At 47.0% G+C, this 27,851-nt stretch overlaps 1 protein-coding gene and 1 pseudogene across 3 annotated transcripts in view; both read left to right on the top strand.

The window, feature by feature from the left end:
- The first annotated feature begins 1 nt into the window (after position 1).
- LOC149335782 (uncharacterized) lies at positions 2 to 10,929 on the top strand (annotated as a pseudogene).
- A 2,263-nt stretch (positions 10,930 to 13,192) lies between these two features.
- Positions 13,193 to 27,851, top strand: part of LOC149335780 (cathepsin L1-like) — a 56,530-nt gene continuing 41,871 nt past the window's right edge. For 2 of the 3 annotated variants that reach the window (XM_089552357.1, XM_089552356.1), the window contains exon 1: positions 13,193 to 14,120. In XM_089552357.1, coding sequence (XP_089408483.1) covers positions 13,830 to 14,120 — 291 coding nt within the window. In that variant the 5' untranslated portion in view covers positions 13,193 to 13,829. Of the gene's footprint in view, positions 14,121 to 16,896; positions 18,289 to 27,851 lie in introns of those variants that run through there. The other variant, XM_089552355.1, reaches the window with a different exon arrangement.

Below are 27,851 nucleotides of genomic sequence, written 5' to 3'. Positions count from 1 at the left end.
CATGCCAGATCAGGGGCCCAGGGTATTGTACCGACTGCGCGACCACATTGCTGGCGTCAATTGGCGGCCGACGCGGTTCGCCGAGGCCGTGCCCAACATCCGCATCTGCGGCCTCTGCCGCATGATTCCCAAGGGGACGGTAGCTCTTCCCTGCGCGCATTTTCTCTGCGAGTCCTGCCACAGAGCCAGAGCACAAGATGGCGGCGGTGTGTGTCCGCTGGACGGGTAGGCCTACGCTGATGATGAGTGCGGCTGGACTCCGCTCTCCGATAGGAAAGCGAGGGAGTTGAAGGTGAGTGTTGTTAAAGCTAAAGTTGTTATAGCTTCAGTTTAGCTGTAGCAATTGCCGCAATATAGCTATAGATGTAGCAATACAGGCATATTGCCCTGCATTCTGCCGTGGAAAATAGAGCGCGAGCTGTAAAGCGTGAATTATTACTGAAATAAATTTTTCACTCTAATTTAGCACTAGTTAAGTTAACTTAATTCCGATAAATTCATTTCAATAGCCGTCTCCAGCCAAAAGTGACAGGTGGCAAAATCGAGTGAAAGAAATCCCCCTATCCACGTTTAGGGGAGAGGAGAATAGGCAAAGAGAGGGACCGAACAGAGAGGGAGGCAGGAGGGTTGTGACCAGGTCGTATTTCGCGTATTCGCATTATCATGACTAACCTTGCTCTCACAGCCCAATGCACGATAAATGGGTAAAACCAGAGCCATATCAGTTTTAGCTGATAATGCGCTGAGCAGATAAGCATAGCTGTGCAAATTTGTTTGCAGGCTGTTTGAAATACAATCATTAAACAAAAGGCGCATAGGCGCTATCATCATCATCATCATCATCATCATTTATTTTCCCTTAAGGACCCCTAGGTGGGGCATTACATAAGGGGGGAGCAAAAATACGAAATCACAAACGATAGGAACATTTGAAATATAACAGTGAAGAATGCAAAACAATTGTTAAAAGAGCATTGAAAAATGAAAAAGGGAACAATCACAGGTACACTGTGGCCATCACGCTATATATACAGGAAGAAAACGGGAACACTGATTAGCAGACAAGGGTTAAAAAATGTAACATGTGCCGAGGCGGTACTGAAAATTGTCGGGCATTACACTGTAAGTGCGCTAACGAAAAGGATGAGATAAAAGCAGGGTTTTGAATTTGTTTGCATCGCGCTCAGTTACAACTGCCTCAGGCAGCTCATTCCACTGTTCAATGGCGGATGGCAGGAAGGATTTTTGAAAGGCATTGGTGGAACCATGTAAACGCTGTAGGCTCAGGCTGTTAAAAAGACGGCGAGATGTTCTATTGGGAGGGAGTAGAAGTGTGCAGTGCAATTGCTGTAGTATAACTTGTGGAAAAGGCAGAGTTGGGAAATTTTACGGCGAAAAGAGAGTGGCGGTATATCAAGCGATGATTTTTTGCGGGGCGAGCTTTGATGGGCGAGTTGAGGGGCGAGCTTTTGTCCAAGTGTCAGAGAGCAGATTTTGGCTTGATTTTCAGCGGAACTGGTTCTGTAATATAATAAGTAGCGCATATAAATGCACACCTGCTGAGCCGCGTTCTTTTTTCCACGGCGTGCACATGAACATTGCTTTCTGAGGAAACGTACTTTTCTTAATGCACCTCTCACGCGCCATTGCTCAGGAGGGCATGTGATCTACCTGTGATTCGTAAACGCGCACTGAGAACGCACAGTAACATAGGAATGCTGCGTTTCACGTTCACCGAAGCGCAGCCGTCTATGACCGCGCACATGAAAAGGCGGCAGTGTGCTTGACAGGGGTGGGTTTTAGATGGCGTCGAGGCCTAGTGGCACCAAACGTGGCGAATACAGCGCAAGGCTGGACCACTTCCTCTTTTAGAACAAAGCCTGCAGCGGGGCGCCTGTTCCCAAACTATTTTGACTGTCCGTGTGATTTACTGAGGGACCGTATGGTGGCGTCAGCCTATTACTCAACCTCGGAAGTTTTATTTCCTAGCACATAATGCAGAAAATTTTTCATGACTCTCTAAAATATTTTCGTTGATAGGAAATGCGCAAATTGCTGAAAGTAGTGTATGTCATGGGGTAGTTCAACGTCGTGGACGCGAGGCGGCGCTACGCTATTACTCAATTGGGGGAGAGAAGAGCAGAGGGGAGAGGAGGCCACTCGGACGCCTCACGCTGCAGGTGCTAGGTGAATCGGGCAGTGGACTGGCATGTGCGCTTTACTGTATTCGGCACACTGCAAAGATGCGGACCATATGGAGAGAGTGGTACCGAACGCCAGTCAAGGCGGCGATGGCATCCTGCCCTCGCGATGGCATGCCCGCTGCGATGGTCGAGTGGTGAGGGCGTTCGGCAGATGAGCTAGATAACTCGGAATGAAATCCCCGTAGCGCCATCCGCATTCCGATAGAGGAGAAATGAGTTTCTATTTTAATATTATTGTGATACATTCCAGCGGCTAAAAAGACACGGACGAAGGTAGACGAGACAGGACGAACGCCGGACTTCAACTGAGGTTTATTTCACAAACAGCGATAATATACAAAAGGGGGCGCAAGGAAAAGTAATCCGTGACAAGATTAACCCATAATCAAAAAAGTGCAGAAGGCTCCTTTGCCATGCCACTCATGTTTTCCACATCGGCGCATCTACTATCTATCGAATCGCCTACCTGGCTGAATCCACCCGTTTGCCTTCAGGTAATCTATTTCTTTTTTGTGTAGCGCCACAGAAGGGCTGCTGACGCAGTTTTCTTTGTCATTGAAAATACTGAACGCTTCAAAAATTTCTCGGCTCTTTTGAGTCTTAAATCTGCGCATCACACTTGTCTTTTCTAAAAACGCCTTGCATGCTGGCTTGTGTGAGCAACGGCGAATGTGGTCGGCTAGGTGACCTCCGCCAGATAACGAATGGGCTGTCCGGCGATGCTCTAGCAAGCGTTCGTTGAGGCAGCGTCCCGTCTGTCCGATATACCGTCTGCCACAGGCGAGGGGGATGCTGTATACAACACCAACTTCACATTGAACAAGAGGTTTGATGTGCTTAATTTTGCACATAGGCCTCTTTTTGGCGTCATTCACCAGGCGGCACATGCGTCCCAGCTTTTCCGGGGCCGAAAATACTACACGCACGCCACACTTGTCGCCGACCTTCTTGAGGCGGTGTGAGACCTGATGCCAGTAGGGCACAACGACAGGTCGCTGTTTGGTACGTGCATTTTCCCTTGGCTTGCACCGCCCACCAGATTTCACCTCGCGAATCTGGGTTTCCACCACAGATGCCAGAATTTCTCCTGGATACCCAGCCTTATCCAATCGCCTTAGTTGGGCATGGACGCTGTCACGCACTTGATGTTCGCACGACTTGGCAAGAGCAGACCGGACGCAATTTTTTGCTATAGCTCTTTTCACGAGCTTGGAATGGGCCGAATCATAGTTCAGAATTTGTTTCTTCGACCGTGGCTTATACTGCCAGCACACACGCGTTTCTTCAAAAATAAGGCACACATCAAGGAACTGGATGCGACCTTCCTGCGGTAATTCGTGAGTGAACTTCATTCCGAATGCATTATTAGCAAATATTTCCAGAATGTTGTTCACATCGATACCTCTATCCTGAGCATCAATCACATTTACTACCACCAGGTAGTCGTCAACATACCTAAACACTTTCTGCACGTTGGCGTTGTAAAGGGACGCCTGAATACGCTTGTCAATACTAGATAAAAATATATCACTTAAAAGTGGTGCTAGGCAGGAGCCTATGCACACTCCTACTTTTTGGATGAAATGGCGCTCATTAAAGGTGACAAAGGTAGATGACAAGTAAAACTTTAAAAGCTCTAAAAAGTTGTCGGTGGATAACCCTGTCCTGTTCTGAAAGGCCACCGGCCCAGTGTCTTCAATAAAATTCCTTACAGCGCGGAAAAGTTCAGGATGAGGTATAGAATAGAACAATTCTTCAACGTCAATAGAAAACGCGATCATTTCTTTGCCTGAAGCATCAGATCGAGAGAAATAATCAATAACATCGTTAGAATTCTTAACCAGAAACGGATCTTCTAGCGGAATATCTCTAAGGTGCTTCTGCAGGAACCTGGACGTTCCTGCAGAAGCACCTTAGAGATATTCCGCTAGAAGATCCGTTTCTGGTTAAGAATTCTAACGATGTTATTGATTATTTCTCTCGATCTGATGCTTCAGGCAAAGAAATGATCGCGTTTTCTATTGACGTTGAAGAATTGTTCTATTCTATACCTCATCCTGAACTTTTCCGCGCTGTAAGGAATTTTATTGAAGACACTGGGCCGGTGGCCTTTCAGAACAGGACAGGGTTATCCACCGACAACTTTTTAGAGCTTTTAAAGTTTTACTTGTCATCTACCTTTGTCACCTTTAATGAGCGCCATTTCATCCAAAAAGTAGGAGTGTGCATAGGCTCCTGCCTAGCACCACTTTTAAGTGATATATTTTTATCTAGTATTGACAAGCGTATTCAGGCGTCCCTTTACAACGCCAACGTGCAGAAAGTGTTTAGGTATGTTGACGACTACCTGGTGGTAGTAAATGTGATTGATGCTCAGGATAGAGGTATCGATGTGAACAACATTCTGGAAATATTTGCTAATAATGCATTCGGAATGAAGTTCACTCACGAATTACCGCAGGAAGGTCGCATCCAGTTCCTTGATGTGTGCCTTATTTTTGAAGAAACGCGTGTGTGCTGGCAGTATAAGCCACGGTCGAAGAAACAAATTCTGAACTATGATTCGGCCCATTCCAAGCTCGTGAAAAGAGCTATAGCAAAAAATTGCGTCCGGTCTGCTCTTGCCAAGTCGTGCGAACATCAAGTGCGTGACAGCGTCCATGCCCAACTAAGGCGATTGGATAAGGCTGGGTATCCAGGAGAAATTCTGGCATCTGTGGTGGAAACCCAGATTCGCGAGGTGAAATCTGGTGGGCGGTGCAAGCCAAGGGAAAATGCACGTACCAAACAGCGACCTGTCGTTGTGCCCTACTGGCATCAGGTCTCACACCGCCTCAAGAAGGTCGGCGACAAGTGTGGCGTGCGTGTAGTATTTTCGGCCCCGGAAAAGCTGGGACGCATGTGCCGCCTGGTGAATGACGCCAAAAAGAGGCCTATGTGCAAAATTAAGCACATCAAACCTCTTGTTCAATGTGAAGTTGGTGTTGTATACAGCATCCCCCTCGCCTGTGGCAGACGGTATATCGGACAGACGGGACGCTGCCTCAACGAACGCTTGCTAGAGCATCGCCGGACAGCCCATTCGTTATCTGGCGGAGGTCACCTAGCCGACCACATTCGCCGTTGCTCACACAAGCCAGCATGCAAGGCGTTTTTAGAAAGGACAAGTGTGATGCGCAGATTTAAGACTCAAAAGAGCCGAGAAATTTTTGAAGCGTTCAGTATTTTCAATGACAAAGAAAACTGCGTCAGCAGCCCTTCTGTGGCGCTACACAAAAAAGAAATAGATTACCTGAAGGCAAACGGGTGGATTCAGCCAGGTAGGCGATAGATAGTAGATGCGCCGATGTGGAAAACATGAGTGGCATGGCAAAGGAGCCTTCTGCACTTTTTTGATTATGGGTTAATCTTGTCACGGATTACTTTTCCTTGCGCCCCCTTTTGTATATTATCGCTGTTTGTGAAATAAACCTCAGTTGAAGTCCGGCGTTCGTCCTGTCTCGTCTACCTTCGTCCGTGTCTTTTTAGCCGCTGGAATGTATCACAATAGTACTACCAACCAACTAGCCCAACTTTCTACGCTTAATTCTATTTTAAAAAGACTGTTTTAGAGTGAAAGCTGTACTACTTCTTTACAAAGCTCAAGGTCATGCGGCTATGAAATTTAACCTTCAAACCAGGAAGAGCGGGGGCTTGGCTCTGACATCGTGTCACGCGACTCGCCACACCACGCCACAGCTGCGCGCGTTGACCCAATACCTCTTGCTCACCTCTCAACTATCGAATCACGTGACTCATTACGTCTCGCCACAGCTGCGCATGCGGCGCCGACGCCACGCACGCAACTCCCTTAAATCACGTGACGCACCGTTCGCTGTTTAAAAGCGTGTGACATGTGCTTACCATAACAGAGCTTTCGCTCGTCTTACTAGGCTCAGCCTGGTTTAATCGTAACTAGTTTTTTTTTTGCCAGGAAGACGTTTTTCTATAGCCGAGAAGTCCACGGTGCCCTCGTTCTCACCACACCCTCGTAACCGCCGTAGTATATTCGCAAGGCGTGTGTGGCGTTGCTGTACTACGGTTCCGTTGGTTGGGGCGAACCTACTTCAGAACCGCAAATAGGCTCGTCGTGACGGTCATTCTTTTTAATGGCAGACATATTTTCTTTGAATGCAGCAAAGCTTAAATTTGATCATTCTTTCCTTTTCTTCATGCAATTGCCTTGTGTGGCTCAAGTATTCCAAAAGCTCTTCCAAATAATTCAGAGAAAACATCTATTCGCTTCGAATTCGATTGCAACCGAAAACCACTTCTGAGACGAATCTAGTTTTCAGTATAGGCGCGTAAGTTTTAATTAAGATTTTAACAATAAAGAGGACTGTGGACTCGATCAGATACCTAACAGTTTTTAGCACGACATGCTGTTTGCAGTGGTAGACACCTCACCACTATATTTCGCAAATCTCTTTCAACCGACACAGTTCCTTCGTCATGGAAGCGATATTGTTCTGAAGGGTCGACAGAGTCACTATTGTCGACAGAGTCACTAGGGTCGAGCCAACTCTAGGAGTCCTTTTTAAGCACAGCGGTGTGTCGTCCCGGACATGGGATGAAGTTGTTGCGCACACGACGAGCGCGCTAAGGATGGCAGCGCAGTTCGGCCTCTCCATGGAGGCCAGGGTGAGCGTCATCAAGGGCCGCGCGTGCGCCTTTGCCCACTATGTCGCCCGCGTAGCAGTGATGCCGCGTCGTACGGCGGGTCGGCTCGCGTCCCTTGTGGGCGCCTTTGTCTGGGACGGTGGCACGGCGCAGGTCGCTCGACGCCTTTGCCAGCTGCCGCCTTCTAGAGGAGGACTCGGGCTGCCCTGTGAAGCCACCATAGCGCGTGCGCTCAGCGCCAAGCTCGTAACCACGCTGGTGGAGAGCGACGCATACCTTGGGCGTTCGCTCATGTTTTATTGGATGAGCACAGTGCGGCGCTTCTTCACCACTGAGCGCCATATAGGTCCACAGGCCGAGAGGCCTCTGCGCTTCTATAGAGCGGCTGCTGGTTTTAAGCAGTCTGTTTGTTCTGACTTGCCAGGAGTCGACCTGACTGAGACGCCCGCGTCTCGGCTGAGCGAGATGATCGCGTGCGTGCGCCTTGGCGCCGACGACCAGCGGCGCACCGCGGTACGCAAGTGGCGCACGTGGTGCACAAGTCGTGTCCCTCCGCAGGTCCGCGACTTTGAGTGGAGGAGGAGATGGAGAGTCCTCCCCACGCGCGAACGCCTCTTATCATGGGGCCTTGTGCCCAACGCCCAGTGCGCGCAATGTGGAGCGCGAGAGACAGCGCGACACACTTTTTTTGAGTGCCGTGTTGCCCGGATAATGTGGTGGCAGGTGTATCGGATGTTTTCAGTTCGTGCCGGGCCAGGCATCCGGCAACCACGGGATTATTTTGGCAAACTAGTGTTTATGTCCGCTATGTTTGTTTTGTGGCGTCGCCGCTGTCTGGCCGAAGCCCGGCGTCAACCGGCGACGGCTATGTACCCCGCGTTGCAGAGCCTGCGTCTCCTCATCTGGCAATACCTGTCTGAAAGGCTTGCAGCGGATGGGGAGGCGCGGTTTCTGCGACGGTGGCACACACGCTTCTTTGTCGTGCACGAAGGTCGGCTGGTTATGCCGGCGCTGCGGTATTAGCCGGGCCGACTCCCCTCTCTTTACCGACTATGCTGGTTTGTTCGAGGATGGTGGTGTATAATTTTGAAAGGGCCAGTCACCCTGAGAAAAATCCTTGCCCCCCCCCCGTGCGTCGTTGCTACGGGAGGCTGATTCTTCTTTGTCCAGTGTTCGTTCTATGCACTATAGGCTGTAATTTGTGATATGTACGGTGTGTTAAAATAAGGTCATGGTGTTTCTGGGTGGCCACCCACTTTGTATACATTTGTTTTGCCCTCAGTCATGAGTGTGTTTCCAATGTTTTGTTTGTTGGCACTGTTGAATAAACTTCCCTTTTATTCTAGGAAATACACACAGGTGGACAGCAAAGGCTTTATGCATGCAACAGCTGAGCGGTTCACATTAAGTTAATCTAGTTGATATTATCATAATCTTCATCATCATTATCATCATCACCAGACTGACTACGCCCACTGCAAGACGAATGCACTCCCATATCTCTTCAATTAACCTTATCCTGTGCCAGCTGCGGGCCCCCTATTCCCATAAACTTCATAATACATAGATGATATAGAACCTAGTTAATGTTCCTCCCCAGCAAAGATCCGGTTACACGCTGATATTATTCAACTACACTCATATTTGACCACAACTAATTGAAGGAAATTCCTGAAAGGTATCAGTTTGAAGCCTATCACTAATTTCCGCTAGGCCAACAATGTCCTGAGAAACCTCTAGTCTTGGCTTTGGTAGTGGATTCAACACCCTCACACAAATATATGATTTCGCTCATCACATCTCTCGTTCTCTTGATATCGATGACTTGGATGACTGCATGTATATATACATAGCAGACAATAGGAACGGGATATCAATCAGAACTAAGTTATTTAATTGTCTCATTTCACCTGGAAACCATAATGTAGGTAGCGAACATGGTTCCGAGGTCACCTTGACAAGGCTTGCTACCGCATGCAATCGGTAAGCTAACGCGTGAAACAGGCTGCTCTGGCGGCAGAGCGTTCACACTCTTCAGAAATAACAACATTAGTAGGAAATAAATTTCTCTACTGTTATTCTTTCTTATTATTGCGTTTCACCACGGCAGGAGTCGCATGCGTTGTGTCCTAGGGTGTGCAGTGAGCGGCATCATTAAACGCCTATATATATATATATATATATATATATATATATATATATATATATATATATATATATATATATATATATATATATATATATATATATATTATATGCGCACACCCCACTATATACTGCACACCCCAGGACACAACGCATGCGACTCCTGCCATGGTGAAACGCAATAATAAGAAAGAATAACAGTAGAGAAATTTATTTCCTACTAATGTTGTTATTTCTGAAGAGTGTGAACGCTCTGCCGCCAGAGCAGCCTGTTTCACGCGTTAGCTTACCGAGTGCATGCGGTAGCAAGCCTTGTCAAGGTGACCTCGGAACCATGTTCGCTACCTACATTATGGTTTCCAAGCAAAATGACATGAATAAATAACTTAGTTCCGATTGATATCCTGTTCCTATTGGCTGCTGCAGGACAAATAACATGAAGCAGGACTTTCGTGCTAGCACGCGACTCAGGAAAAAATATTGAAATCGTTCAGTGTTTGCGGGATTGTGAGAAACTAGAGTTCCTATTTTTCTTACCAATGAGGAGTGAGTGCACCACGTGGCCGGTAACGTACCTGTGACTTCACTTACCTGATGTTACATGATGGAGACAACTTTGTGTAGTGACGTCACTGTCACATGTTTTGGAGCGCCAACGACGGCTATGCCACTCACGCCGCATGTGAACTGCTAAAAGCCTCACTGTAAAGCTTGTGTCTTTCAGAAAATAGTGCAAGGGGAAGGTTTTGGTCTTCCTCACTTTGTTACACGGAACTGATTTACCACTGACCAGTTCTCTTTCTTTTTCTTTTCTAAATGTTCACTGCTGGAACGAAGCGCATGGCTGCGAGTTTGTGGACTCTGTGGACATCATGCTCCTACACTATGAGACCGAATGCGAATTCCACGCTCTCGAGTGTCAGCAGTGCGGAGAAGCAGTGTTGCACAATCAGCTTGCCGTTCACTGCGTGGCCGGATGCAGAGGCGGCAATCCGTCAACCGCTGGAGACGTCCACAGCAGGCTTAATGTGCATGACGTCAGAGCAGTCGTGGAAGAATTGACAGCCATGGTGGGATACCCGCTTCAAGACCAGCTTCCCGCTCTCCAGAGTCAAATGAACACATTCATCGAGGAGTCGAGGAATGATACCGCGAAACTGCTGGAAACCGTTCGTTCGCTCACTCAGTCTGCAGACACCATAAAGGGCGAGGTGACGCAAATAGCCGGCAACGTGGTCATGGCGCTGGCGGAAGTCCAGAGATCTTGGAAAGATTCAGAACATAGCACAGGCGGCACTATTGGAGCTTCTGACTGAGGATTGTCCTTATCGTTGCACACGGAGAAGAATCTCATTCTTCGCAAGGTGGAAATGTTAGCAGGGCGTCCACTGGTTGGTATAGATAACCTGCGAGAGAGCACTGCGGCGGACACACGGCTGGTACTGATCAGTGAGAGCTCACCGGAGCCGCCTACTACGCTTAAGCTGAGTGCCACTGAATACCTCTCATCCAGAGCCATCTTTGGCGAGAAAGTGTACGTACTGGGCTTCCCAAAATTTGGGCGCCTATTACAGTGCGGAAAGTTGCGTCCCGAACGTAGTCAATCATTACATGGGATTCTAGTGACAGGTATCTGAAGATTACACTCGCCATCGTGGAACGAATGTTCATCGATGCTTATCTTGAAGTGCATTTGGAGTTCTTCTGCCTCATTCCATCCTCTCGCTTGCCCTCAGTTCGACATACTGTGAAAGTGCTGCATAAAGAGCCTCGGAAGAGTCGGAACATGGACTGCCGGAATGAAGTCAGCAACGCAGGAAAAATACACTCTGACTTTAGATGCAGGCTTGCTTTACTCCAGGACAAGGATTTTCTTCACGACGGAGGACTGCGCCTCGAATTGAATCAGCATGTATCTTAATCGATGGGCAGGCATTAACGTTGAACCTCTGGTCGTCATCAATGCATACCTCGTCTTCTTTGGGCCTTGTCGCCGTTTATAAGTGAAATTTTGTGTCTAATCACCACTACGTCTTTTTATTTATTTATTTTATTCAATATACCCCTAAATGCCCTCTAATCGAGGGTATTACATAGGGTGTACGGTAAACACAAAGGTGCAACGCATATACACAATAATACAAAATACTACTAGAAGACACAAAACAACAAACTCATTATACCCAATAAAAAAAAGTAACAGTGTATTAGAGTAGTAAGGCAACTGCTGGTTTAAAAGCAAAATAACAATATATCTGAATGAAACAAGCGATATAAGCAATGAGCAATGCTGCAAAGAAATTTGTGTTGAGAGGTCCTGAAACTTGATAAGTTTACTTTCATTCGTAATGTGTCATGCAGGGTATTCCAGTCGACTACGAGGCGTGAATGACTGCACAAAAGAAAAAGTGTGGCATGAAAGGCGCTATTTTTTCAACGGTTGATCACGGCGCAGAGAAAAAGTACCGGCTGGTTGGAAGAAACTGTCGTGGAGCAAACGCGATAAAGTTTGTGGAAGAGGTCTAGGTGTGGTATATTGGGACGATGTGATAAGCTATCAAGTTCGGGTCGCGCTTTTAGTGCGCGCTTCCTTTCTTCCTGCCAAACAACACCTCAGGAAGTCTAGCTCGGCTGTACAACACTCGACATTGGCGCACATTGAATTTACCGAAAAAAATGTTTTAACAGGACACTTCCGGACATCTAATTCGGGGCTGCTTTTCGCAGCCTTGTTTTTCCGTAGTCCACTCCGCGAACAAATTATTAGGCCAGGCTCACTCGGCGGTTCCTCGTGTGCTTTTCAAATGAAATACGCGCACATTTTAGAGGGCAGGTCTTAAGCGACCGTACGTCGGTTGAACCTCGTCGCCGTATTCGGTGTAACCGAGCCTAGCCAAAAATGAAGGAACATATAAAGAAACAAACAAACGAGCAGATCAGCTTGGCTAGCCACTGCACGAGAGCCCTGGGCTATCGCCGCAGCCGATCACGCCTCTCGTTAAACTGCAGCACACTTTCGTACTGTGCATTACACGTCGTCGTCTTTTTGATCTAATACTGCTATTGGACTAATATGCACATTGTTGTTGTTGTTGTTGCCTTGGTGGCATTCTCGCGGGCTGTGCATTGCACATCGTTGTCTTCGTCAACTAAAACTGCTGTCGTACTAATATCGTCGCCATACGTTTAGGCGACCCAGCAAAGCAACTCGATGAGCCTGCAGATCCTGAGACATCGACAGAGCTGCGCTCATATTTCGCAATAGGGAGAATCGCAATCGTCCTAAGGATTTGTTTTTTCATATAAATGGTGTCAAATGGTGCCCCGGAATAAGGACTACCGCCCGGGCAAGGGAGCGGTGAAACCCTCCACTCTCCCCTAAAATCCACCCAGTGCATCCAATAAAGTTTTTACCACCACGAATATTGCATGACCTCTTTTTGTTTTAGAGCTTATTCATATTAGACCGCTTCAGAGAAATGTGAAAAAAAATGAATACAAGTGTTGTCTCGTGCGATCAGCTGGGAGTGTGCGTTGGAAATTTTAAATTCTGCTAAAATTGAGCATCTCAGAGGTGTTAGGCATGAAAAAAGTACGTGTTAGTAAAATAAAGCAGAAAATCCGATATTTCGCTTATTTGCAGAGTTGAGCCCATTAAACTGTTTTTTTTTTCGTGATGTGTAAAGAAGAATAATCAGAGTGATGGCGCTGAACACGACATGCCTCCAAGTGCTAACGCTCATCTCATTACTTATAGTTTTCCAAGGATGAGATGCCGAATTTGGTTAATGAGTGACCTCAATATACATTCAACTGCCTTCCTAATTGTACTAAAATTAGTTCGTAAATAATTGACGGCAAATTTCGTTGTGACTGTTGAACTTAATATATTAGGATTTGTGACTGAAATTTTTCCTGAATGCATTTGGGGCCATTCATTTTGCGACGCTTTGTAATTCTCGCGACAATGTTCATCATTTTTTTATTGCTCTACGTTTTTTTTGTGTGACATGAAAACAAACGCAGTGGAGTTATTCCGCTCATTTTTCGCTCCTCATTTCTGCAGATTTAGCACTAATATTGCTTATGACTGCATTCAGGGAACAACGTAGAAAGCCTCCGCGTTGATCCCTCGCCAAAGTGACATGCTTTCCATAACTGATGTGTGCACATTTCTCGCTCGGGACATCACTATTTACGCGGGCAGACCGGTCTCTGTAATCTGCAGTGCAGGGGTAGCCATAATTTACACTGACAAATTTTAGAGCGTTATCTATAGAGCAGGCGGGAGCGTAGCAACAGCGGAGGTTTCTCCCTTTTACAGGGCCGGAAGTTGGTCGCACTTTTCTCCCCGTGTCAGCATAGAGCGGCGTGCAGTTGTTTGTCAAGTGACGTACATTTCTATACCTTCCAGGAAGCGAAGCATTTTTTTTTTAATTTGTGCAGACACGTGAACCTTCATGGGGTAACATGGCAGACAAGGATAGCACACTAGTAGGAGAAACAAGAAAGAACTCTATGAGCTGATTATTTAATGCACTTTGGTTTCAATGATAAAACTCTTGTTCATAGCAGCCCTTTTGGCCCATAAATGCGCCGACCACCGACAGAGTGCACAGGGTCTGTCGTTGAGGAGAAGAACGACGATTATCTTTGAGTTGCCGATGATAGCCGACGGCGGAGGAAGGGTCGCTCAAGCGAAGGACACAGACCCGTGATATCTTCGCGTTACGAAAGCAACGGACGACAGGGCGGTGTCCGCCTGCAGGAGATACGTTACTGTTTTGCGTCAGTGCAGGAGCGGAGGCTGAGAACACCGCCATGCCAGATCAGGGGCCCAGGGTGCTGTACCGACTGCGCGACCACGTCGCTGGCGTCAATTGGCGACCGACGCGGTTCGCCGAGGCCGTGCCCGACATCCGCATCTGCGGCCTCTGCCGCATGATTCCCAGGAGGACGGTGGCTCTTCCCTGCGCGCATTTTCTCTGCGAGTCGTGCCACAGAGCCAGCTCACAAGATGGCGGCGGCGTTTGTCCGCTGGACGGGGAAGTCTACGCTGATGATGAGTGCGGCTGGAATCCTCTCTCCGAGAGGAAAGCGAGGGAGTTGAAGGTGAGTGTTGTTAAAGCTGAAGTTGTTGTAGCTTCGGACAGCAACGTGGGCTCACAGCCTTGCATCCTACAGGCTAACGTACAGCTTCAGCCGTGAAAAGTTTACTATGGATGAAATAATTTATTTGCTTTTTAAATTGAACTGAAATTAAGGGAATTTAATTCAATTCAGTTCAATTCCTTGACCGCTATATGCAAACCGTGGCAGGTGCTAAATCGATTGTGGGAAATCCTCTCTCCAAGTTTAGGGGAGAGGAAAGATAAGGAAAGCGGGAGAGCAAAGAAGCTTGAGAGGGAAAAAGGCGACGGGTGTCGAGATCATATTGAACATTTTCACTAGCACGCCCCACCTTTCTCCTACAGCTCAATGCATTTTAAATGGGCTGAAACCGGAGCCATTACAGCTTGCGCTGGTTAATGCGCAATGCCGATAAGCATAGCTGTACAAATGTTTTTGCAGGCTGCTTGAAATAAATTTCCGGAGCCCTTCCCTACGGCGTCTCTCATAGCCTCAGTCGCTTTGGGACGTTAAACCCCAATAAACCAAACCAAACAACCACTAAATAAAAGGCGCATTGGAGCTGTCGCCCCCGTTGTTTCGTTTCGGGCCCAGCTTTTGTCAAGGCGTCAGAGAAGAGATTTTGTCTTGAGTCTCAGTGGAACTGGTTCTTAAGTGTAGTAAGTAGCACATATAAATGCACACTTGCTGAGCCGCGTTCTTTTTTCCTCGGCGTCCACACAAACATTGCGTTCTGAGGAAATGCGCCTCTCACACGCCATTGCTCAGGATGCAAAATAAGGGCGTGTGATCTGCTTGCGATTCGTAAACGCTCCCTGACAATTCACAGTACACGGACATGTTGCGCAATGCCTGCTCCCAAGGATGCGTTGCGCAAACCAGGAGGAGTTGAGGCTTGGCTCTGACGTCATGCCACGTGACACCGGAACGCCTCGCCACACCTTCGCGCGTTGAGCCTACGGCGCTCGCCTGCCCCGCAACCATGAAATCACGTGACCAGCTGCTCCTCGCCACGGAGCCGACGGCACTCACGCAACTCCCGAAAATCGCATGACGCCCCGTTCGCTGGATAAAAGCGTGTGGCATGTACTTACCTTCATGTGCTTACCTTGACAGTGCTTTCGTCCGTCTTCATTCTTTCTTTTTCTTCGTACAATTGCCTTGGGTGGCTCAAGCATTCGAAATAGTATCTTGCGAATAATTCGGAGAAAACCTCTATTCGCATCGAATTGGATAGGAACAGCAAAACCAGTTCCCAGGCGAATCTAGTTTTCAGTATAGGTGCTTTGATTGGAATTAAGGTTTTGGGAAAAAAAAGCTCTGTGGACCCGATCACATACCTCGCAATTCCTTAGTACAACAGGCTGGTTATACATGTAGACAGTTCACCACTATTTTTTCCCAAATCCCTTTCAACCGACACAGTTCCTTCGTCATGGAAGCTATATTGTTCTGAAGTGCTGCCGGAGTGGTAGCCAGGAAGAGTTCCGAGGAACAAAGACGCCTTAGGGTTTATTCGCTCTTGATTTAGAGCCTTGACTAGAAAGGGCACACATTGGACAGCAGCAGACGCGCTGAAATGCTGTACACAGGCAGCAGCTGGGCCGTTGGCATTCAGCTAATCTAGATGATGTCATCATCATCAGCAGCAGCAGCCTGACTACGCCCACTGCAGCGCAAATGCCGCTCCCATATATCTCCCATTAACCCTCTCTTGTGCGAACTGTGGCTACCCTATCCCCAAGAGCTTTTTAATATATAGATGGTATAAAACATAGTAAAAATTCTTCTCCAGCAAAAATCCGGTTGCTTGCTGATATTATTCAAATACATACATATTTTTCTTCCAACCAGTTGAAGCAAACTCCTAAAGTTAAAATTCTGAAGCCTATGACTGTTTTCAGCAGCGCAAAAATGCCCTTAGCAACCTCTAGCCTAGCTTTGTTAGTGGAATCAGCGCCCTCACAAAAATATATGATTTCTCTCATTACATACCTCGTTCTCTTCATATCGTTAACTTAGATCACTGCATGTTTATAGGCATATCGAAGGTGTTTAATACTGCCTCTCACTGCACACTGTGCGATCAAACGCATGCGACTGTGTGGTGAAACTAAGTAATATGAAAGCAGAACACTAGAGAATTTTCTTTCCTGCTACTATCGTTATTTCCTTCGAAAGAGTGTAAAAGCTTTGTCGACAGAGCAGCCACGTTTCACACGTTGGCTTACTGAGCGGATGCAGTAGCAACCCTTGTGAGGGTGACTTCGGAACCTTGTTCATTACCTACATCATGGTTTCCAAGCGAAATTAGATCAATAAATAACTTAGTTCCGACTGATATCTCGTTTCTATTCGCTGCTGCAGCACAAACTTCATGAGGGAGGACGTTTGTGCTAGCACGCGACTCCGGGAAAAATGCTCAAATCATTCAGTTTTTGCGGAGTTGCGAGAAACTACATTTCCTATTTCTCTTGCTAGTAAGGAATTAGTCCTCACTTGGCCGGTACAGCGCCTGTGACTTGAGTTACATGAGGTCACATGATGTTGACACTTTCGTCTGGTGGCGTCATGGTCACGTGTTCTGGAAAGCCAACGACGGCGATGCCACTCACGCCACATGTGAGCTACTAACAGCTTCGCTGTAAAGCTTGTGCGTTTCGCGAATGAGTGCAAGGGGAAGGTTTTGGTCTTCCTCGATTTGTTACACGGAACTGATTTGCCACTGACCAGTTCTTTTTATTTTTATTTTCTAAAGGCTCACTGCTGGAACGAAGCGCATGGCTGCGAGTTTGTGAGCTCCATGGACATCATGCTCCGACACTATGAGACCGAATGCGAATTCCACGCTCTCGAGTGTCCGCAGTGCGGAGACGCAGTGTTACACAATCAGCTTGCCGCTCACTACGTGGCCGGATGCAGAGGCGGCAATCCCACCACCGCTAGAGACGTGGACAGCAGGCTTACTGTGCATGACGTCAGAGCAGCGGTGGAGGAATTGAAAGCCATGGTGGCATACCCGCTTCAAGACCAGCTGCCTGCTCTCCAGAGTCAAATGAACACACTCATCGAGGAGTCGAGGAATGATACCGCGAGATTGCTGGAAACCGTTCGTTCGCTTACTCAGTCTGGAGACACCATAAGGGCCGGGGAGACGCAAATCGCCGGCAACGCGGCCACGACGCTGGCGGAAGTCCAGCGATCTTCGGAAGACTCGGAAGAAAGCGGAGGCGGCATTACTGGAGCTTCTGACTCAGGAGAGTCCGTACCGTTGAACACGGAGAAGAATCTCATTATCCGCAAGCTAGAAATGTTGGCAGGGCATCCACTGATTGGTATAGATAACCTGCGAGAGAGCACTGCTGAGGACTCACGGCTGGTACTGATAAGTGAGAGCTCACCCAAGCCGCCTACTACGCTTAGGCTTAGTTCCACTATACACCTGTCATCAGAAGCTTTCCTTGGCCAGAAAGTGTACGTACTGGGCTTTCCAAATGCTTTTGTGGCATTAGACAGTGTTAGTGCGGCATCTGGCGTCACGAAAAGAGCGACAATCATTATATGGCATTCTAGGGACAGGTATCTCAAGGTTACCCTCACGGTCATGGAAGGAATCATCTGTGATTTTGAACTTGATGTGCGTTTGGAGTTCTTCTGCCTCATTCCATCCTCTCACTTGCCGTCAGTTCGACATAGTGTGAAAATGCTGCATAAAGAGCCTCGGAAGAGTCGTGATATGAACTGCTGGAATGATGTCAGCAGCGCAGAAAAAACATGCTCTAGATTTCGAAGCCTTGTTTCATTAACCAGGGACGATGGTTTCTTTCATGACGGAGAATTGCGCCTCGAATTGAATCAGCATGTATCTTAATCAATGAGTACGCACTATCGTCGAGCCTCTGGCCGTCATCAATGTAAACGTCGTCTTCTTTGGGACTTGTTGTCGTTTATTAGTGAACTTTCTGTCTCATCATCACAACGGCTGTTTAGTTTTTTTTATACAATATGCCAGTAAATGGCCTCTAGTCGAGAGTTTTCCATAGGGGGAAGCTGAACACAACGGTGCAATACATATACATAACAATACATTGTAGACATCAGAAAATAACAACCTGATTATAGCCAATAATAAAGTGCATTATAGAAGTAAGGCAACTGCTGGTACAAAAAAAAGTCAGGGGGCACTTTGAAGGTCTAAAGTGCGTAGAGGCGAAAGCGTTTGCCGCACCACTTCGACTTCCTCTGTTGCACTGGTGACGTCACCACTGGATGAAGTCACACATATTTAATGACTAATTACTAAGTAATGACAAATTACTAATTGGTGGATAATTGCTGATTAATAACCTAAAAGAAATCACGCAGTGAATGTCTCCCACATATCGGTGAACACCCGTCATCCGTTTTTAGAGGAAGGGAGGAAATGGGAGTAAAAGAAGAAAGAGAAAGCGGGGCGTTATGAAGAAAATGAAAATTGCATTTGAGGAAAGGAAATAAAAAAAAAACTATTTAGACCAACCGAAAAGCGTGACACCTCTGCTGACAACCTTCTGTTGACAACGATGAGGCATTAAAGGTTTTCGCCTTAAAACGAAAAAAAAAAAAATGCCGATAGTTACGTTATTTCGTAATGTGAAATTTGAGCGCAGCACACCAACCGTTTCAGTTTTTCGATAGATTGGGGCAAAGATTTCGAGCAGGACATGTGTGTACAATTAGAGACAACTTGTTAATTTTCACAGTATTCTTTCTCCAAGAAGCACTCCGCTAACAGTTCTTGATTGTCATGAAGGAAGCTTTGTGGTCGGAAAAATAGATAAATATATGCTCGACTTGCTGCTCTAATGCCTGGTTCTCAAAGAAGAGGTCTATGCAAGTATTTCGCGAGGTTTTCGCAGCCGTAGGAGGCGTTACGAGCGAGAGGAGCGGGATGTTCTCCCATATGAGTGGTCAGGAATTCCTGTTCCCATATGGACCGAACGCTGAGCTCGGCTAAGCCACTGTCCACGCCAGCTGCGATGTGCAAGGAGGCTGGAGTGGACAGTGGCCAAACAATACATTACCTCCATCGACGCAACAGGCATGTCCGATGGAAGAAGATAAGGCAGAGCTACCCCCTCCGTTTCCACACCAGTTCGGCACTAGCACCACCGAGAAGCAAGAATCTCCACGAGACGCACCACACCAGGCACCAACTCCGCAGGCACCACCACCGCAGGCACCAAAGCCGCAATATGCGGAGCACCCCCAAACTGAGGAACGCATAACTCGCTTGGAAAAAACAATTCAAGACCTCACGGAAAATAAATTAAAAATTATGATCGAGACGACAATCAAAAGCATGTTCGAATCAGTTATTAAACCCATGGTGGAAAACCTCGAACCAGTTCTAATAAGGATACAAGCGCAGGAGATTAGAATTGACCGCAAACTTCGAAAATTATCAGATGTTTCTCGTAACAAGGGCACAGAGCTACAGGGTAAAATGGGAACTCGTCGCCTACTAAGCACTCAGCTAGATCTACAACCTGAGGGCGCACCACATGATGAGACCCCCATTTCTAGTGTTCAACATGGCACCACAACCAAGACCTAAACTTGCCATCCAACAGTGGAACTGCAGGGGACTAAAACGAAAGAGGGAACCACTACAACAATACGTAGACTCTCATGCCCTTACGCCGCAAATAATAGCAATGCAAGAAGTGAATATGAAGGCTAAGATCAGAGGATACTGAACACATCAAACAAATCCCTCGACATGCATCTTGGTCCGCAAATCATGCACGGCAACCACTGTAGACCTTAATCTAGACAGCGCCATTGAATATACCTTCATAAAACTACTACCACAGCAAAGAAACAGCAAGGGCACCTATATACTCAATATATATAGTCGCCCCAAACAGCACCGCGTAGCATTCGACACGATCTTTCTTAAAGCACTAAGAGAAGCTCAAAAAGCTCCCCTAGCTATAGTTAGCGACTTTAATGCTTCTAGCCCCCTATGGGGATACCCGAGGGAAGACGAGAAAGGCAGAAAACTAGCATCCGCCATCGCCGAAATGGCCCTGACCCTACTCACGGACCCGCAGCACCCGACGCGAGTCGGCACCACCATAACACGGGATACTTCCCCCGACCTGACGCTCGTCCGCAGTGCCCGCAACTATGAGTGGCTTAATACGGGAGAAACGTTAGGCAGTGATCACTGCGTGCTGCAGACCATCTTCGAAAGCAACAAGCACACCAAACCACGAGGGTAAGCCCGAATTACAGACTGGGAGACATTAAGGAAGGACACCAAACTAGCTGCATCGGCACAGTTACGAAGATTGGGCGGCCTCCATTCATGACCTCAAAGAAAAGCTAACAAAATCCCTCCGTGACGACCCAGCTGCTGACAACCACCTCCTACATCTTTATGAAGTCTCATAAAACGGTGGAAAAAAACAAAGACACAATCGGAAACTTATAATTCGAATAGCCAAGCTTACTATTCAAGCGGAACAAAACGCATGGGACCTCGTTCGCACCAATTGACTAACAAAGTGCGAATCCCTCAAAGGCCGCCTAGACGCCAAGGCGACGTGGAACGTTCTGCGATGCCCAATTGACCCTCTGAAAGCAAAGAGTGAACAACAAAAAAATTTGCATCGAGCCCTACACAGTTTTCAAGGCACGGATCATGAACTCGTGGATTAACTCTCGCGTCGCTACATCTGCACCGCGAGAGACCCACAACCCTTGAGTAAGGAGTACCGGGGGGAACTGAACGAAAACCTAGATAGAGACTTCACTTTGGAGGAAATCATTGCAGCACTAGCAGATATGCGCCGAGGCACAGCCCCGCGGTAAGACAAAATTACGGTCGGGCTTCTGGCCAACCTCGGCACAGAGGCTCTGCAGCAACTGACGGATTACATAAACGAATGCTGGCGCACCGGCACCATTCCACAAGCATGGAACACAGCGAATTGTACACTTTATCCCGAAGCCCGGCAAGAAAATCAGCATCGAAAGCATGCGCCCCATATCTCTCGTCGTGCGTAGGCAAACTCATGAAAAAGGCAGTCTACGCGCGTCTCAACTATCTTGGGGACAACGAGCTACTTCCCCACACGATGTTTGGATTCAGGGCACACTTGTCCACTCATGATGTGCTTCTGCAAATCAAACGCGAAGTCATTGATCCCGCACGTACAAACAGTTACCGAGCGCTTCTAACCGTCGACCTCAAGGGAGCGTTTGACAATGTCAAGCACTCCACAATCCTCAACAACCTCCACAGCACGAAGTGTGGCCAGCGAGTCTACTCGTACATCTGCGATTTCCTCACGGACAGAACCATCAACATCAGCGCCGGCACAAAACACACAACGGAAGTGAAGATGGGCACGACAGGCACTCCGCAAGGCGCAGTACTAATCCAACTTGCCTTCAGCATTGCGCTCCTAAATCTCCCACCTCTTCTCAATCGGCTGCAGGGTATACGCCGCACCCCATTCGCTGATGATATAACCATCTGTACAACCACTGGAAGTATGGGAATGATTGACGAACAGCTACAAACAGCGTCGACAACAGTTCGAAATTATGCACGGGTGTGTGGACTAACGTGCTCACCCGAAAAATCTGAACTCATAGTCTTCCGTAAAGGCAGTGATCAAGACACCATCAACATCCGCGTTGACAACTCACCCATCAAGTAAGTTCAGGCCCTCAAAATACTGGGTCTGTACATAAATAACAACGGCAACAAACTCCTCATCCTCCAGAAACTGCGGCTCGTGAGCGAGCAAGTCGCCAGGATGATCGCCAGGATAACGACGTGGAAATCAGGGATGCGAGAAGAAGATACTCTGCGACTGGTGCAGGCTTTCGTCGTAAGCCGCATCGTCTACGCAGCTCCCTACCTCCGCCTTAAGAAGAGTGACATCAAAAACCTCGACGTCATAATCAGAACAGCCTACAAGAAGGCCCTGGGCCTCTCTCTTGCAACATCGACGGACCGGCTCTTACGACTGGGTGTGCACAACACTATAGATGAGCTTATAGAGGCACAGCTTACGGCGCAGGTGGTACGGCTCTCCACAACTAGGACTGGCCGACAAGTCCTCAGTGACTTAAACATCGATTGCCCCGACAGCTAGACATCAAAACCGACTCCAAAAACTGGAAGGCAACACATTAGATCAGCTAAAACCTTGTAGGCTAATCCAAGCTACGTCCCGAAAGAATTTTGTTTATTAATGCTTCTGGGATTTCTCGCTCACGGCCAACACCGCCGACGCCGACCCCGGCTTTTCTGCGACACGGGGCCCTTAACGCTATCTAGGCAAAGTAACAATATATCTGAATGAAACAAGTGATCGAAGCAATAAACAATGCTACACAGATATTTGAGTTAGGAGGTCCTGAAACTCGTTCAGCTTACTTCCATTTCTAATGTGCCATGGCAAGATATTCTAATCGACTATAATTCAAGGTATGAATGATTTTTAACTTTTAACGGTTGATTACAGCGCGGAGAAAAAGTTTCTCGTGATTGGAAGAAGCTGCCATGGTGCGAAACGTGATAAATTTTATGGAAGAGTGCCAGGCGTGCTATTTTGCGGCGATGTGATAAGTTATCAAAAACACCACCTTATGCACTCTAGTCCGGCTGTACGACTTTCGACATTGGCGCACATTGAATTTACCGAATAAATTTTTTTTAACAGGACACTTGCGGACAAGGAATTCGGAGCTGCCCCTGGGAGCCTTGTTTGTCCGTAGTCCGTTTACGGAAGAAATGATTAGCCGAGGCTCACTCGGACGTTGCTCATGTGTATTTCAAATAAATGCGTCCCCATTTTTAGAGCTGCGTCGCCGCCGTCTGTGTAACCAAGCGGATCCATAAATAAGCACATAAGTAAATAAAGCAAACATTGTTGCGACTGGTATCGAAACCCCTAGCGCCGTGAACAGATCAGCTCCGCCGGCACGAGAGCTGTACACCGTCCTCTTCAATGAATGCTGCTATCGGACTAATATGCAGATTCTCGCGGACTGTTCATTGCACATCGTCGTCTTCGTTAGCTAATACTACTATCAAACTAATATTGCCGCCAGACGTGCCGCCGACCCAGCAAAGAAAAACAACGAGCCTACAGTGCCTGAAACACAGAACGAGCGGCGCTCAATCCAAAATCGAGAACGGTTATCACAGACATTCACCGGGCCTGTGAACACTATCCTGCAGGGGAAATGTCATCTCTTCCCTCCCAAATTCTAAGGCGGGCTTCCGCCGATGCAACTCGCACAAAGGTAATCTGGGCTCCTGGCCACCAGGGTGTACGAGGCAATAAGTCCCCCGAGCGCTCACACACCGGGCTCTTCCTCCTAGCTCTTCTGGCTCAGCAGCTCGTAAACCGCTTCTGCGGTTCCGCGAAAACTTAATTCATTAGTGCGACCGCCACCGCCTCTACCCGGCACTGCCAAGGGGCTGAGTAAGGCGGAGGAGCGAACTCTGCGGCGCCTGCAGACAGGAACTCTTCTCTGTCCTGCCATAGCAAAACACTTTGATCCGAACACAGATGGGCGCCGCCCGCACTGCGGAGATATCTGCGATATCTCACATGGTGTGGGCACGTACTCAGAATCCTCACCTTCCCCCTTCCCTAGTAAAGCGGCCGCGAGAGGGGGCATCGTCATGCGGTGTCCCGGACTAAGGATACATACATACATACATACATCTTTATTAACTCTCACAAGGTTACATCAGTAACAGAGGAGAGAGGACGCAAGGCAAAAAGCTGCGTTGGTGCAGCTTGAGGGCCACCCTGCGCCTCCTGCCGGTGGTATCGCCTGGCAGCTAATCACAACAGCAGTGGAAGAGCGCACTCACAAGCACAAAAGAAAATACAGCCACAAAATATATACATCAACATTTGCATGACGTTATGCCTCTGTTATCACTCGACATTATTGGACAAAAGAAACTGCTCAAAATTTTTATGTACAGGAAACGCATTTATAATCAACCGAGATACAAATCAAGTAGAAAGAAGATACACAAAGCTATATATATATATATGTTCTAATCATGATGTCAAAATGATGCACATTCAAACAAAGGAACACATTCAAACACATTCAAACAAAGGAATAAGTGTTATTAATTTGTGCCGTGAAGTCTTTTCAAGTATGATGTTGTTCTTGTGCAGAATATTGAGGTAGTGTGGTAGACTATATGTCACTGACTGCTTACCGTATGTAGTGCGGCAGAAAGGTACGGACCATGACATTTTGTTCCGTGTGTTATAAGATGGAATCGAACGAATGAGGTTGAAACTTGATAAGAGGAGATCATTCTTAGTTGAAACAGCATTTTTATACATAGAGATTAACTTGAATGGGAATAACTCTGAGAGTTTCATGATACTGAACCTTGCAAAGTAGGAAGCCGTATGAGTACACCATGGCACATTAGCTATTAATCTAATTGCTCGTTTTTGCGCCATTAGAATTTTCATTTGGTTTTGCTTGGTTGTAGTCCCCCAGACCATGAGACAATAAGTTATATGTGGCAATATAAATGCATTGTAAATTAATAATTTAACTCTAGGCGGAAGTGTGTGCCTCTGGCGGCATAGGATGCCATTAATCTTGTTTATTTTAGCGCAGATATTCTCAGTATGTTTATCCCAATTAAGTGATTCGGTCCAAACAACACCAAGACATTTCACAGCTGGCACGACATCAATTTTTTTGTTTCCTAACCAAAGGTCAAAATTTGCACGCACCATTCTGTTTTTAGCTCGGAATATTATTGCTTTGGTCTTCGTGATGTTTACCCTTAGGTAGTTCTTAAAGGACCATTGACGCAGGAATTCTAAGAACTTATTGCCGTGTTCTAGCAGGTCTCTTTCTGTGTTACCTGAGGAAAGCATTGTGAGGTCGTCTGCATACGCTATTATGTTGACAGGAAGGGGAGCAGAAAATATATCATTAATGTAAATATTAAATAATAGGGGGCCCAGAATGCTGCCTTGTGGTACACCAGAGAGGATAGCTTGCAGCGGGGTCTTCTGGTCCCTAAACTCTCTTTGAGTATAAAAGGAGCTTTTCACCACCACCACGCTCAAATTTCGTATTGGGGAGAATCATAATCGCCCAACGAAGTTTTTTCGTGCAGGCAAAGGAGCGGTGAAACCCTCCGCTTTCCCCTAATACCCACCCCAGAGCATCCAATGAAGCTTTCACCACCACCGCATGCAATTACCTCTTTTTGTTCATATTAGACTGCTTCAGAGAAATGTGAAAAAAAAAAAAGAATGAATACGAGTGTTTTCTCGTAAGATCAGCCGGTTGTGTGCGCTCGAGATTTTAAATTCTGCGAAAATTGAGCGTCTCAGGGGTGTTAGGCATGAAAAATGACGGTGTTAGGAAAATATTGCAGAAAATACGATATGTCGCTGGCTTGCAGAGTTGGGCCCCTTAAACGTTTTTTCCATGAGGTATAAAGAAGCATATATGTCAAAAGATTTCTCTTCTTGCACTGTATACGTTGGCGTCAAAAATGCAGGTATCCGGATGTAACGAAAAATTTGTACCGGACATAGCGAAGATTGCTAATGACGCAATAGTTTTCGATATTGCTAACGCCCGATACTCGTACGCTGCCTCAGCGTTTTGCTCTTTTTTACCAAGTATATATCACACAAAATAGGCGTTAGGTGTTACACATATAATCTGCATACCGGTGAGCTTACTGCGTTGCTTAACTATTTTGAGACAACCTGCTATGATTGCTCTTTTGGTGACGTTTCTTGCGAGGTTGCTCCGTAGCTGCGCCGTGGAGACGCGATGCTCCCACTGTAATGAAAGCGTGTAAAATGATTCCGCGTAGTGGTCAAGAAAATTTTGGTGCTGCTTCTGAACTGATGCTTGATAGCAAAAAAAACAAGCACATTTCTTTTCGCTCTTATCCTAGGCAGACAACGGGCATTTAAACATAAAAATAACTACCAGAAATGCACTTGAGGCACATCACAACTATGCGCGTTCAAGTTTCAACAATGATCGACACTCGTTCTGCGGGTGTGAAGTTGCTGCCTTTGCATTTTAAAGAAGGCGGCAGGACTACTTGATGTTAGACCCAGCTGTTTTGACAGCTGGTTTCAAAGCAAGGATAAGCGAAGTATCTCATTAATAACATTAAAATAAATGTACTCAATAACTTCTCTCATTAGTTATTGATTGGACTGATACAATTAGATGCATGTGCGAAAGAAATCGAGGTGACGTGAAACGTTGTAACGTTGGATTTTGAGGGTTTCTAAACTCAGAAACTGCTATTGAAACAAAGCCTATTATAGCTACAATGCACAACACCATCTATTTGTGGCTCGTTTTCCAAACCTCCAAAACATCTCGCCCTTAGAGCAAACATAACTGTGCTATGGCGGCATTGCCTGCACTTATTAGTGAGCACTACAATCACACTCGAATGTGGTTGTTTTCCATACTTCTTTCAGCTAGTATATTCCAGGGCAGGTCACCCGAGTTATTGCACGAACATTTTTTGCCGTTGAATGAAAAGTTGGAGAAACGCAGGACTGGAGCGGCATCCCTAGGGGACGCATGCTGATCTATTTAATCCTGGAGGTCAGCGCTGCACCTAACTTCACTCCGAAGGGAAGGAAGTACCGCCGTAGTGCTGATGTCTCGGCCGTGCTGAAAATCTGACTTGGGGGTTTCGCAACCATCGCTGTTGAAGAGACTACGTGGAGTCACTTTCTTGTGCGAGAGTACGAAACCGGATGCGCTGCTAAGTTTCTTGGATGCCAGAGCAGCCCAAGAATATTGACGAGCACAATAAAGGACCTTCCCCACCTCAGCATCCATTCTAAGAGCGCTTTGCATGTCTTTCTGAATGCTTGCCCTCAGAATGCTTTAGATAGACGCTTTGTTAGCAGAATAACATTAGCATCTGTTGTAGAAAGATTCATTTCGAGTCCCACAATGTGGAGATACTGCTATGACCTTTTTCATTGATGTTTTCCTCGCTAAGCAGGTGCAGCAGCTTTCCTCGTGGTTTCTTGCTACTTTGCCAAGCTATTATAGGATCAAATAGCTAGCTGTGTGCACACAATTAAGGTCGTGAAAGGAACACAAGGGCAGTTAAAATCTACATCCTTATCGGCTTGTAGAAGGGTCAACTCATTATCTCTGAAGAATAAAACAGCTTCTCTTACAGACGTCTTCACTCCTGAAGGAAGCCCGCCCAGAATACTGTGAGGCTTGCTAGTATTCCGCAGCAGGCAGTCAGCACCATCAAGTAGATACCGTTCACAGTCCTCGACAGATGCCTTGCGTGCCACTTGCCGGTTCAAGGAGAGCGGCTCGCGTGTCGGCACTTTAGGTTCCCTTCTGGAATTCGATACCCTACCCACTCTTGATAAGAAATCTCGAGAAATCTATGCGCGAGAGATCGAAATCCGCCTTGTGCGGTAAAGCACATTGTGGCCCTTTTTGTACACAGGGTAGGGTCAAAGACCCATTTTCCAAGCATTTCACCCCAAAGGAGCCGAGCAGCAGGCCAGAGGAAAGCTTGTGACCATTGTATCAACGGTGGGTATACCATCCGACGAACCTCGCCCATCCAGCATAAAAGAAGAGACAAAAGCTCAGCATGGAACGTAAAGTGCCGGAGCTGCTCACCTTGAA

This window comes from Amblyomma mixtum, chromosome 7 (genome assembly GCF_055824585.1).
Source record: "Amblyomma mixtum isolate Tamu chromosome 7, ASM5582458v1, whole genome shotgun sequence".
Taxonomy (NCBI): domain Eukaryota; kingdom Metazoa; phylum Arthropoda; class Arachnida; order Ixodida; family Ixodidae; genus Amblyomma; species Amblyomma mixtum.
The sequence above is the reverse complement of the archived record's forward strand: the minus strand, read 5'-3'. Positions and strand labels throughout refer to the sequence as shown.